General features: G+C 39.2%; 1 protein-coding gene across 1 annotated transcript in view; it reads right to left on the bottom strand.

The window, feature by feature from the left end:
• The window catches only part of GTF2B (general transcription factor IIB), a 35,415-nt gene extending 24,024 nt beyond the window's left edge, over positions 1-11,391 (bottom strand). The window contains exons 1-2 of the mRNA XM_006830980.1: positions 11,338-11,391; positions 5,796-5,902 (exon numbers count right to left, since the gene is read on the bottom strand). Coding sequence (XP_006831043.1) covers positions 5,796-5,902; positions 11,338-11,354 — 124 coding nt within the window. The 5' untranslated portion in view covers positions 11,355-11,391. The remainder of the gene's footprint in view (positions 1-5,795; positions 5,903-11,337) is intronic.
• Between the last annotated feature and the right edge of the window lie 3,589 nt (positions 11,392-14,980).

Genomic DNA, 14,980 nt, shown 5'->3' with positions numbered 1-14,980 from the left:
AAGATGGAAGGTATACAGACTAACTGTAATAAAAAGAATGGTTAGTGTACAACCCTTTCCAGGGGTGGCATATGATTAAGAACAAATGGTCCTGAAGAAGTCCAAGCTACACTAAAGGTATTGGTGAAAAATAAGGCTGCAGGAACTGACAGAATACAAATAGAAATCTTTCAACAAACCAATGTAACAATGGAGATACTAACTCCTCTATGCAAAAAAAAAAAAATGTGGAAGACCAACCAGTTGGAAAAGATCTACATTTGTGCCCATTACACAGAGAGGTGACTCAAAGGGATGTGGAAATCATCAAACAATATCATTAATATCTTATGTAAGTAAAATTTTGCTGAAGATAATTCAAAACAGCTGCAAATGTACAGTGAAAGAACTGCTAGAAATTCAAACCAGATTCCTAAGAGGAGGTGGATTGAGGGACATCATTAGTGATGTCAGATGGAATTTAGCTGAAAGCAGGTAATATCAAAAAGATGTTTTATTGTGCTTTATAGACTATGCAAAGGTTTTTGACTGTGTGGCTCATGACAAATGATGGATAACACTGTGAAGAATGGGTCTGCCTGAACACTAATTGTGCTCATAAGGAACCCGTACATAGACCAAAAGGTAGTCATTTGAATAGAACAAGGAGTTTTTGATTGGTTTAAAACCAGGAAAGGGGTTTGCCAAGCTTGTATCCTTTCACCATACTTTTTCAATCTGTATGCTGAACAAATAAGCCAAGATACAGGATTATATGAAGATCATAGCATCAGGAAGAAGCAAAAAAGGAATGAAAATATTTACAGATAAAGAACAAAGATTACAGCTTTCAGTATGGGTAGAACCTCAATCTCAAGAAAACAAAAATTCTCACAACTGTACCAATAAATATTATCAAGATAAATGGAGGAAAAAAGTTCTCAAAGACTTCAATTTTCTTAGATCCACTATCAACACTCATGGAAGCAGCAGCCTAGATATCAAAAGATGTAAAGCATTAGGCAAATTTGCTGCACAAGATTTCATTAAAGTGTTAAAGAGCAAAGATGTCAGTCTGAAGACTAAGGTGCACCTGACACAAACCATGGTATTTTTAATAATCTCATATGCATGTGAAAGTTGGACAATGAAGGACGACAGTAGAAAAATTGATGTAAATTTAGTTATCATGATGAAGAAGAATATTAAAAGTACCATGAACTGTCAGAAGAACAAACAAATCTGTGTTGGAAGAAGTACAGTCAGAAAGCTCCTTAGAAGCCAGGTGGTGGAACTTTGTCTCTAATACTTTGGATATCTTTTCAGGAAGGAACAGTCTCTGCAGAAGAACATCGAAGTGGAGGGTCAGCGAAAAAGAAGAAGACCTCAAACGAGATGGACTGTCACAGTGGCAGCAATAATGGACTCAAGCATACCAACTGTGAGGATGGACCAGGACTGGGCTGTTTTGTTCTGCTGCACATAAATTTACTATCATTTGGAACCAACTCAACTGCACCTAACAATAACAAAATAATCACACCAGAACAAAAAATGCTTTGCCATCTAATTCAGTAACAAAATAATTCTCCTTTAGTAGCTTAGTAGCATGGCATTCAACATAATTTTTCCTGTTTTGACAAGAAGGGTATGGCTGTGTGTCTTGGAGTCTGTTCTAGCGCATAGCATCACCAAACAGGGTTTCCAAGGCTGCAAATCTTTACAGAAGCAGCCTCCTCTGTCTTCTGCAGAGCCACTAGTGAGTTCAAACCATTGACCTTGCAGTTAGCAGGCCAGCTCATAATCCACTAAGCTACCAGGGCTCCTTACAAAATGGGCATGTTGTTGTTAAGTGCCATAGAATCAGTTCTGACTCATATTGGCCCTGTATACAGTTTCTGAGGAGCAGCTGGTGGGTTTGAACTGCTGGCCTTACGGTTGGCAGTCTACTGCTGATCAGACAGTGCCACACTAGAAGTCCAAATTGGGCATACACTGGTAATAAAATGTCTTAGTATGGTGACATACTTCATCTCTCATACTTTGGACATATTGTCAGGAGGGAGCAGTCTCTGGAGAAGGATATCATGTTTGGTAAGGTGGAGGGTCAGAGATACAGAGGAAGACCCCCAACGAGATGGACTGGCCAAGTGGCAGCATCGATGGACTCAAGCACGGCAACAGTAGTTGAGGATGGCCCAGAATCGGGCAGTGTTTTGTTCTGCTGTGCATAAGGTCGCTATGGGTCGGTACCGACTTGAAGCCACCTAACAACAACAATAACAACAGTATGGCAACATATGTGGCACTCAAAATCCTGTCAAGTTTTAACTACATCATTGTAGTGTGCTGTGTAGCTGTATAAAGTGATGAGAGCACTACATAGGGTCTCTGTTTCAACTACTAACCTCGGCTTTTGTAGCATGAACACAGCCATACACAACATGTAATCCAACAAGTGTAACTATGCTCCCATAAAACTATTTATGGACAGTTACATTTGAGTTTGAAATACATTTCATGTGTTCTAAAATATTACTTTTAATTTTTTCCATCATTCAAAAAATGTAAAAATCATTCTAAGCACACAGGCCATAAATAATAGATTGTAGGTCATTTTGCCTATCACGGACTAAACTCATGTAGGGTAGAAATCTGGTTCCTGTGTAGACAATGAAGCCAGCCTGTCAAGATTACCTACCTCTCAGTTTTCTTATCTGTAAAATGAGTGAATATAAGGGGGCTTCTAAGGTTTGATGACATGAAAAAATAATGGTTTTTCTTACAAAAACTTTTAGAAGCCCTTTTGGATGTAAATCATGCATAACAGTGCCCGTTGTTATCAGTTGCTGTCCAGACAACCCAAACTTCATAGGAAGAACTTCATGTGTTACAGAGTAGAACTGCTTCAGAGGGTTTTCAAGGCTGTAATCTATATGGAAGCAGATCATGAGGGTAAATTGCAAACTGTCTGCACCACCCTGAATCCTAAACAGTGCCTTCCACACAGTGCCTATCATATAGCTATTAGTATTGCTTATTGAATAAAATTTCATTCCCAATGGATCTCAACTCCTATTAGCAAGTTTGTATGCTTTAGAATGCCCAAGAGGTCTGGAAGATGAACCTACACAGATATCCTCCAAGTAAGCTAATTCCACAGTGTATCACCAACAATGTTTCTGCTATCTTGAATTTACTTGATATGGTTTTTCTATCACAAATTCCCATCAAGTGATTGGGTGGGGACCATGCAAATAAGGTATCTAGGTCTCTAAGACTGGAATTGGTTAGTTTTGTCATCCAGCTAGGTTTAAAAGGAGCCATCTCTGAAGCAGGAATAAATGACCCAAGGAGCATCAAGAAGGAAGAGCATGAGTGGAGTGTGAGATCCCCACACAGAAAAGCAGCGACAGCAGAGGCAACAGCAATGACAGCGGCAGGGAGTGACAGAGCAGCTGTAGGCTCTAGGCCCTTGGACGGAGTAAAGCTGAGTTGTCTCTGAGTAGGAGACTGGTTTACAGAAATATGCCCTTTGGGCATTCACAAACTGGCTGAAATAGCTTTGTTAACATTTGCCCAAACAGGGTATAGGCCAAGGGGCCACAAGGTTGAAAAGTCAAAGACAAGAGCAAGGCATGCCTGCAACATGGCAGAGAAAAGGCTAGATTCCCAATTGGAAAACTGCTGCATTCTGAGTTAGTTTCGATCCTAAATTATACCTTGTTTACTTCCTTAATAAACCCCTAATTGTGAGTATTGTTTTGAGTTCTGTGTGACCACTGCAATGAATTATCGAACCCAGATGTGAAGCAGAGAGTGCTGTGGGAGAGACAATTGGTGTCAGAATAGGGTAAAGAAGGTTGTAGGGTAGAGGCATGTCTGATCTCCATTTCCTAGGAAGTAGCCCTTGGGCTGATTTTGAGTTTCTCTTTCCCCCTTCAGAAGCCAGGGGAAGTCAGACATGGTTTAAGCAGTCACACATTCCACAAATCAACTAACACCCTCAACCCTAAATAATTAAAAATGCTAAGTATTATCCTATTCTTAGGTACTGGCTGCAATTTCCAGCATAAGAATATTTCTTAAACAGATCATCTTTTTCTAAAGTATTGTTGCACATATGGATCTTCAAGCAAGAAGAAATAACAGTATGGAGATTTTCCACTGTTTCCACAGATGCAGTCAATTTGATTTCTATGTATTCTATCTGGTGAGATCTATATCTAAAATCACCTTTTATGTTGTTTACAAAAGGCATTTGCAATGAATAAGTCATTGGTCTTGCAAAATTCTATCATGTGATCTCCAGTATTATTTCTTTCACCAAGGCTCTATTTTCCAAAGAATGATCCATCCTCTGTTTCCAACCTTTGCATTCCAATTGCCATTAATTATCAATACATCAACCCTGTTTAGGGTTTCTGACGCTATAAATCTTTATGGGAGCATAAAGCCTTATCTTTCTCCTGCAGAAAAGCTGGTAGTTCTGAACTGCAGACCATTAGGTTAACAGCCCAACTCATAGCCACTATGCTACCAGAGCTTCTTCAATTTCATCATCACTGGCTTTAGTTGTTGGTGCATAAATTTGAATAATAGTTGTAGTAACTGTTTTTCCTTGAAGGCATGTGTACATTATCTTATCACAGCGTTATATTTCAAGGTAGATCTTGAAATGTTCTTTTTGATGATGAATGCTACACCATTCCTCTTCAATTTATCATTCCTGGCATAATGAATCATGTGATTTTCAGATTCAAAATGGCCATTAATACCAGTCCATTTCAGCTCACCAATGGGTAGGATATTGATGTTTATGTGTTTCATTTCTGACAACTTCCAATTTTCCTAGATTCATAGTTCGTACATCCCATGTTTTGATTATTAATGGATGTTTACACCTGTTTCTCCTCATTTGTGCCCTATCAACATATGAAGGTCCCTTTGGGGACCTTTACTCTATTTGCATCCTTTCCTCTATTTGCATCATCACGGTCCCTTTACTCTATTTGCATCATCACGGTTAACTCTACATTGAGGAGGCTGCTCTTCCCCAGTTGTACTCTGAATGCCTTCCAACCTGAGGGGCTCACCTTCCAGTGCAATATCTGACAATATTCTGGTGCTATCTGACAGTGTCCCACTGCTATTCATACAGTTTTCAGTGACTTGATACTTGGAAGTTGTCCATTTCTCCATCCTAGTCTGTCTTTGTCTGGATGCTCATCTGAAACAAATCCACCTTGGGTGATCCTGTTGGTATTTCAAACACTGGTGGCATAACTTCCAGAATCACAGCAACACACAAGTCACCACAGTACGACAAACTGACAGACGAGTGGTAGGGGCTATCACTATTTCTCTGGAATATATCATGTTTATCTACTTTGCAAAGTAGACAAAAAAGACAACAAAAGCTGGGTTAGACTATTTCTTATGTCACATGCTTGAGCGTCACTCTTGTCACCACTAAGTTAATTATTTAAGACAAAGGACTCAGGAAGGACTGAGGAGCTTTTCTGTTCTTCTGAATCAGCCATTTCAATCTTAACTTTTAACTGTTTGTGCCCCTCCCACAATAAGACTTATGAACATTTGGATATACAGTAAAATATGATCTCTGGATGATTTATTTTACTCATTATTGCTTCCTAATCCTTTTTATTTGAGTTACAGTAAATCAGTAAATATAGATTATCTGTGGGATTTTTTTTTTTTTTCCATAGAAGTAAACCTGTATCCATTAAAAGATAATTTGAAAAGTATGTCAAAGAACCAAGAGTGTGATTTTAGTTAAAATCATAAGTACTCACCTACAACCAGGCCACATTCAGGACAAATCATATCACCAGCTCTGTAGTCCTCCACTAAAACTGCATCAGGGTGGTTTGGACACGTGACTCTTGGAAGTGCATCCAAACTAAATGAAAAAAAAAAAATTATATATATATACACACACACACATATATATTCTTGTATTCTCTTAACTATGTAACAAACATAGTTTGTGAGCAAGGAAGGACTTTAAACACTTTTCTAATACCGTACAGTTATAATTTAAACATTTAAACTTAATCTTCAAAATAAGCATCACAGTTGTTGCTGTTAAGTATCGTTGAGTAGGATCCAACTCAGTGTTTTGAGGACCTGTAAAGGGTTTTCCGAGGAGTGGATTTCAACTGCTGTCCTTGTGGTTTGCAATTCAGTGCTGATCCTACCTACAGTGCCACACCAAGAGTCCTAAGCATCTCAGTAGGCTACTTCATATTCCATCTAGTAACTAGTAAGTAAGGAGCTCTGGTAGCGTAGTGGTTACGAATCGGGCCGCAAACTGCAAGGTCAGCAGTTCGAAACTACCAGCTGTCCTGCGGGAGAAAGAGGAGGCTTTCTGCTCCCGTAAAGATTTACAGACTCGGAAACCCTGTTCAGGGTTGCTATGGGTCGAAACTGACTCCACGGCACTTAACAACAACAACTAGTAAGTAGATTCCATGGGAACTATTTTTATTAGACATAAAAAAGGGTTTTGAAACTTGAAAAACAAGTGTTTCTTCTCCAACATGTAACCTACTAAGATTTTTTAAAATCTTGATTAGTACAATAAAGACTACAATAATCTATGGCATTTATATATAACCATTCAGAGTTGGACCCTTTGCCATTCAATTCTCTGACTGGAGAACCAATCTCAAGTCTGTAGTTTTCTATTTCCAAATTATTTTAGTAATATATACAGGTAGTTTCTGAGTTTTGGGTTACTCTTGTTGTTGTTGTTAAGTGCCGTCGAGTTGATTCCGACCCATAGTGACCCTGTGTAGGGTTTCCAAGGAGCAGCTTGTGAGCTTGAACCACCAACCTTGCAGTTCAAATGGCTTTGCAGTCTGACGCATTACGCCACAGTGCCACACTAGGACTCCTGGGTAACTCCTACTCGTCCACTGTTGTTGTTGTTGTTGTGTGCCGTGGAGTTGGTTCCGACTCATAGCGACCCTGCACAGGGTTTCCGAGGCTGTAAATCTTTACAGGAGCAAAAAGCCTCATCTTTCTCCTGCGGAACAGCTGGTAGTTTCGAACTGCTGACCTTGCGGCTCACAGCCTGATTCGTAACCACTACACTACCAGAGCTCCTTACTTGCCCACTAATGTTATATAAATTTGCCTTCAGTTTGAAACCAGTGAACCACCTTCAACTAATAAACATTACATCACAGTAACATTCAGTTGCGTCACAGTCTTTTCTTGCACTAAAATAAGGTTAAATAAGAACCATATGTACCTGTTACAACTCACCTACCTAGATACTTAAAAACTGTTAGGAATGGATCTTGTTTGTAACCTTGAGACTGCCTTTATTTACCACGGTGCACTGAACTTAACAGACATGTAAATGAGTGATGATACAGGTGGCTCTGCAGACTTAGACTTGATTTCATTTAGTCCAGAATTGAGGTTTTAAATATTCAAGAAACAGTTTCAGAAACTACTTTTCAATGTAGCCAATCTACTTTAATAATCATTCAGCAATTTGCTCTGTTATTTTATCATGAACAATAAAGCAGTTAGGGGAAGATACATTTGCCTTAAAGACAACAGCAGTGTAAAAAGCAACAGCAAAAAGGAAATTTTAACACAGAATTCGTAGTTATATAAAGGGATATATTGTGGCCATATCCCTTTACACACTACTAAATACGAGGGAGCTGATTTGTGAAAAAAAAGGAATTAAAAGATACTGGAATTTTTCCGTGAACTTTTGTGAAGCCACTCTGTATATTTCTAAAAGACAAAATCAACTTTTCCAATATATGTAAATAGGCATTTATTTGTTACTTTGGATAAATGTCTTACCCTAATATACACAATTAAAAATGTTAACTCTTAACTTTGAAGACAATGCAATCTGGATAATCATCATTATTCCTTAAAATCTATATATTCAAGCTAATCAAACAAATCTTGGATCTTCTTATTGGAAAATAACAGAATACTTTCTATCTGCACTTACACCATAAATTACTGTTAGGAAAATATGTTAATAAAATATGATAAAAATTAAACAGTATAAGTTATTAAAAACACATAAAACAAAGGAAAATGTTAGCAGAGTATTAAAAATGATAAATAAATGAAACAGGTAGCAATGTAAAACACAACATATAAAGAAAAGGGTTGATGTTAGTATTTTTGTATAACTAAGAAATAAACAGAATTTTTACAAATATCAATATATTGTGTATATATATGCTTATATAAATGAAGCATCTATATCTATATATCTATATCGGGAGTCCTGATGTGGCGCTGCGGGTTAATGTGTTGGACTACAAGTTCAGCAGTTCAAGTTCACCAGCCACTCCTCGGAAGCCCTACACAGTATTGCTATAAGTTGGAACCGACTAGACGGCACTTAACAACAACATATATATATTATATTTGGTGTGGCGCTGTTGGCTAATGCGTCAGACAGCAAAGTCATTTGAACTGCAAGGTTGGTGGTTCAAGCTCACCGGCTGCTCCTTGGAAACCCTATATAGGGTCACTATGGGTCAGAATCGACTCGACAGCACTTAAAAACAACAATCTAATACATAATGGAGTCCTGGTATGGTGATGCAGGATAATGAACTGCAAGGTTGGTTTGAACCACAATGTCAGCAGTTCAAACTCACCAGTCATTCCTTGGAAACCCTATATAGAGTTCCTACAAGTTGGAACCGACTCGACAGCACTTAACAACAAACATATAAATAATGATATGTAAACATCTCAAAAGATATGCAAAGTGGCAAATAAGGCAGGAACTCTATATTAAAATAAAAAAAATTAGTTAAATGCAATAACATGAATGAATCTCAAAATGCTGATCAAAAAACGAGACACCTTGGATGATCCCATTTCTCATTTATGTAAACTTTAAAGTCAGGATGTGATGTTTTTTGGATAGGGGAATGAATGAGGATACAGAGAAGCTTTTGGAGTTCTTGTGTGCTTGATTTCTTGACCTGGGTGGTAGCTATGTACATGCCTTCACTGTTTAATAACTGAGCTGTACACTTAAAATCTGTGTTTACATGGTCATACACATTTGTTGAAGCATGAAATCTTTAGGGAAATACCAAGAAGCTAGTAACAATAGCTGCTTTAAGGAGAATTAGATGGCTGGGAGCCAGGAAAGGAAGGAGATGGCTTCTCATTGTACTTTTTATTTTTCACTATGTGTGTTATATATATCACAAAACATACAATGGAATTATACTAGTCTACTTCTAACCAAATCACTTGCCAGAGTAACATAAAAGGAACCACACACGTGTGCGGTAGTGAGAGAAATAGGGAAGAACGAAACAATCCCTACTAACATTAAAACAATCCAGGCTATCTAACATGCCAGATATTCTAAAATCTCATTTTATAGCCACCGGACAGCCAAGAAAATTGATTCCCTTATGCCATGTGCTTGATTTGAGTGCCCACTAAGTGTGTGTCTTGGGTTATATATATATATGTTACTATTAACCTACACAACCCTGCAACATAGGGATTATCTCTATTTTAAAGATTATGTTCACAAGAATTTGACTGAGGTCATGGAACTAGTTAAGTGGTAAAGGTTAGATTTGAATCCCAAACATTTGTGCTCTTCTCAGTGAGAACACCAAGCAGTTCCAAAGCGTAGTAACAGTATATCTTCAAGGGACAAAAATGCATAAAACAGAAATACTAACATTTATTTTTCTTTGTTCTTACTGGCAAAAGAAAAACTCAAGAGATGGGTTGGTGCAAGGACATGGAATTTGGATTGGATAAGTCTAAAAAATATATATCAACTTATTTCTCCCCCAAACAAATGAAAATAACAGTGCACAAAGGTAAATGTATTCTTTGGCTAAAGTATCTAACAAGTGTACCATTACTCTGATGTGTACCATTTAACTACTGCAACTTTTTTTTTTTTTTTTTACAAAGAAAATTTCCTGCTATAATATATGCAAAACTGTCCCCAAATATGTTCACATTTGCCACCAAGATCTAAAGCTATTAAGGACTATAAATCGTATCTGGGTGGCTTTAGGAAGCTAAAGTTTTCCCATTTACATGCAGAAAGGGAAGCATGTTTTCTGGCCTGACAGAACCACACCCAGACAGAATGATTGAGCATTCAATCATAGAATTAGAATCAGTAAACAAGGTTGCCATTGGCCTTACGTGTTATTTCCAAATATCCAAACAGGCAATTAGCTAAGGCTGCTCCCTTCACCCGTTTGTTTTTTTAATATAGAAGCATAACATGGTAAGTCTTGGTATACACTAGAAAGGACCTGCACTTCTCCAGCTCACTATGTTTTCACTGAAAACACAATCGCACAGGAATATTCGAACAAAGTTGCCTTCCAAAAGCGCTGTGGAAATTAATTTGAAACTTGCAATGCATTTTGAATTAACTAGAGGCCAATTGTGTAATAACAGGAAACAGACAGCTTAATTTTACACTCTGTTCTAATACTAACTTTGGAGAAGTCAACACTGGCATGACTCAGTTTACACTTACACAGAAATACTAATATCGACTTCACAGGGGTAATGAGAGATATAATTAGGGTCTGCAAGCATTTTTTAGGTCACAAGATCAAAGGCTGTCTCTAAGGGTACTGCATACGTTTCCTGGAAATATGGGTACATATAAAAATATGTTAAGAGTGACGTTTCAGCATATGTAGGTAATTTTCTGCAGACAGAAAGAGTTTTCTTTAGGAATACGCAGAAGGCGACATTTGTAAAGAAATCTTTTAAGTGGGAACTAATGGACTCCAGAAAAGCCATAGCTTCCACTTCGGAGAGTCGCTCGGATGGTAATCAGCTTCCATTCGGCTTAGTCAATGCTGACGTTACCAACTCTTCAGCTGTCAGATCCATAGGGACCGGCAACCAACCCTTTCCCGCTCTTTGGAAAATAATACTCCAGGAACCTAAGGTCGGTTAAGGCGTAGAAGTAAAAATATGCGTCGAAACAACTGACAAAAAGGATGGTAGAAATGTGGGCAAGAGGCGAAGGGCAGGAGCTAGGGGCACTGCGGCCCAAAGAGGGTGGTGCCCAGGCGAGAATATCCTACAAAGGAAGTCTAGGGGAGACCTAAGACCTGGGGCTATAAAGCCGATGGTTCGGTACCCCCTGCGACATCTAAGCAGTCCTGCCTCCTGAAAGTGTCTTTGTCCGGGTCGGCCAGTCTGTCTCGTCGCGCCTCCCCTGTACTTCAGACTAGCTTCGCTCGACGCGGCCGTCTTAGTGGGTGCCTAGAGACCCCCGGCGCTCGCCGCCTGCCCCTCTACCAGCCAGGCTCGGCCGGACATACTAACCGGCTGGTAGACGCCATCTTCACGATCCCGGCGGCTTCCGCAACAACAGCAGCACAGAGAACAGGAAGTGATTGTGGCGACAAGACGCTTAGAGACGGGCTTTTATAGGCAATCGCTTACGCAGTCATAATAGGGAGTGGCTACGGATCGGTAGATAGGCCAATAAAACTGCGATCCCATGCGACGCATGTTTTGCGTTTTCTTAGTTTCATTTCTGAAATTTGCCGCTTTTTGGTGTAATCAAAGAAACTTCCTAGAGAAACTTTAAAGGAAACCCTGAAAATGGACTACGCCAGAATTACCCTCAACCTGGTTAAGTTAAAACACGAAGAAAACTCCGGCTTCGTGGTGGGGACCAAACAAACCTTTATCCCACAAATGTTTCGTACTTCCTTCTCCCGAGAGTCACGGACTCTAGTTGGAATGATGTTCTAAGTTGCCCGAGGGATGATTATTTCTGATTAAGAAATTTGGAGTAAAGAGAGAATTTTTCTTTGGTCAGCCAAGACAGATGTCAAATCAGGCTCTGTCATCAGCCAACAAGGCAGTCTTCTTAGTCACGTTTCCTTGCCCATCCATGCAAAGGCTTACTATACATTACCTCCCTTGCATTCAGACCCTTTTAGAGTTGGCAAGAGATTAAACAAAAGCATATAGGAGCGCTCTGCTCCCTGTGAAGCAGGGGTATATGGGTCCTGCCCTGTTTTTACATGTTCTTTGAAAATTTGACTGATAGCTCAAGTATAGAGAACTTGGCAGAACGTTTAGATAAGGCAAAAGGTGCCTACATTTATTCATTAACCAAAGCAATTCTGACTCAAAATTACAGCAATAATACAACCACCGCTTTGCTGAGAACAAACCACCCTTGACTCTGTGAGGATTGGACGAGACAGGGTGCTCTGGTTTCTATGGTGATGAGGACTTAGAATATAGTGGTTGCTTTGTTCTTTTGGTGATGGGACTTAAATGCCACTGAGCTCATATTGTTTTCTCAGGAAGGTGGGAGAGACTGTATTTCTTAGAAAGAAGAGTTGGAAGGGACAGGAGTTCAGGAACTGAAATCTATATGAGGACGGGAGAGCATGTATTCTTCCTCCCTCCCTTCCTTGTCTGTTTTTTTGGATCTTCCACTTTTTAATTCTGTAATTTAAAAACTTGACTGTACTCTTGTAAGTTTGTTTCCCTCTTTCTTAGTATTTGAAAAAGTTTCAAAAATGCCAATACACTTTAGCTGTGCCAAATGTAAGGGGAGGGAGGGTTTGGGAGTATGCCACCCCAATCTGGTGGTGGGTTTTTTTGGGGGGGAGCTAGTGAGCTTTGAGGAAAAGAGGAAGAAAAGCAGGAGGGCCAGTGGGCATTATCTTGAGGGACAAGAATAAGACCCTAACACCCATTGGATTTATGATAAGCATTCAATAAATGTTTGTTGAATGAGGAAACCATCCCCAAACTAAAACTCTGAAACTGCTTAAATTACTCCTGTTCCATCTGCAAAGTCTCTTATTTGTCATGACCTTGTAAAGATTTCTGTTTTATATTAACATCAAAAGCAACTAAGTAGGCCATTCCTTTTTGTACATGTGCCAGTACGGCATTGGCAATTTGTAAAGCATTTCATCAACGTAAATCACTTAATCATATCTGATCTCGAGATTAAAACACACCCACACGACTTGAATTTGAGTGCTATTATAATTTTTCTTTTTGCCATCTCTAACATCACCTGCACTAATATATTTTTAAAATTAATTCATAGTTATTTAAAAATTAACTGTAAAATCACATCTTGATATGCTAATTTAGTTCTTAATTGCTTTACATACCTGGTGGTGGTATGCAGTGGTTTCGGTTCTGACTCAGTGACCCTATACAGGGTTTCCAAGGCTATAAATCTTTACAGGAGCAGAAAGCCTCATCTTTCTCCTGTGGAACAGGTGATAGTTTCCAACTGCTGACCCTGAGGTTAGCAGCCCAACTCATAATCACTATGCTACCAGAGCTCCTTACATACTTAGTAAATTTTAAAGAAAAAGTTTGTGAGCTACCTAGATTTAAAAAAAACAACACTTTGTTGCATTATAAATTATATACAATAGACTCTATTCATTTTAAATACAATTCAATGATTTCACTAATTTTACCAACTTGTGCAACCATCACTACAATCCAGTTTTAGAACATTTCTACCACTCTTATAAGATCCCTTGAAGTCCTAATGTGGTGCTGTGTGTTAATGCACTGGACTGCATGTCCATTAGATTTATCTTATGACTTCATTTTTGGAGATACTGAAAGTATCTATCGGGTGATGTTGACAAAGATGACAGTTCCTGACTTAGGGGAGCTTTGAGATAATGTTCTATATCCTTCTTTGGTGAGTTGCAACTGGGATCTTAAAAGCTTGTAAATGGCAATCTAAGGTGCAACAATTGGTCTCTCAATGTGCAGAGGAAAGAAGAGTGAGGAAAATTGAAGATGCTTAGGATCAATTAGTCCAATGGACCATTGGAACAAGTGAACATCAGTCTTCGTGACTCAGACCAGAACTCGATGATTGGTGCTTGACTACCACTATCAACTGCTCTGAAATGGAGCATATTAGAAGGTCCAGGAGAGAGTGGCAAATATGTGGAACAAAACTCAAAATTATAAAATTGGCCAAGATTACTGGTCAGAAAGAGACTTAGGAACCCGAGACTATGGTCTCCATCCAGCCTTCAGGTCTGGAACAGAACTCATCCTCATGGCCCAATTTTCAGCCAAGCAGTAGATAGGTATGTAGGAGACAGCACTAGTCCAGTATGCTTACCATGGAATGATGAACCATTCAAAATCAAAAGGGCAGCATTTACATAAGGACAAAGTTCAGAGGGTTGTGAAGGAGGGTGGAATGGAATTAAGAACCACAGAGAGGAGGTGGGGTAACTGTTGTTACATGGAAGGGACTGCAATCATGGAAATGAAGCAAAGTGCATGATTTGTTGAATGTAAAACTGATGATCTGCTCTGTAGATCTTCACTCAGTTCACAGTGATCAAGATTCTGCTTCTCTTTTTAATCCCTTGGGTAAAATATGACAAGTTGGTGCATAGTTTTTAAACTATGGTCTTTTCAACATTTTCTACATCACATAATTGTTGTCAGCTGCTCATAAGTCTGCTCCAACTCATAGTGACCTTATGCATCACACAAGAAAATATTGTCTGGTCCTGTGCCATCTTCGTGGTATTATTGATATCTGAGATTCTTATGCGTCAAAGTCACTGTGAAGCCCCTCACATCATTATCTGATCTACTTACAAATTAGGTGGCTATTCTCAAGGTCAGCAGCTTGAAACTACCAGCTGTTCCGTGGGAGAAAGATGAGGCTTCTGCTCCTGTAAAGGTTTACAGCCTTGGAAACCCTCTGCAGGGTCGCTATTAGTTGGAACCAATTCCACGGCACACCACCACGACCACCATGACCACCACCACCACCACTCCTTGGTTATCTTGTCTTGCAAGTATTATACTCTCTCTAAAGGAGTTCCTGGTGTGGTGCTGTGGGCTTGTGCACTGGTCTGCATTCAGTTTGAACTGCAAGGTTGGCAGTTCAAGCGCACCATTCCCTCCTTGGAAACCCTATACAGGGTCACTATGG

This window comes from Chrysochloris asiatica, unplaced genomic scaffold (assembly GCF_000296735.1).
Source record: "Chrysochloris asiatica unplaced genomic scaffold, ChrAsi1.0 scaffold00002, whole genome shotgun sequence".
Classification (NCBI taxonomy): domain Eukaryota; kingdom Metazoa; phylum Chordata; class Mammalia; order Afrosoricida; family Chrysochloridae; genus Chrysochloris; species Chrysochloris asiatica.
The sequence above is the reverse complement of the archived record's forward strand: the minus strand, read 5'-3'. Positions and strand labels throughout refer to the sequence as shown.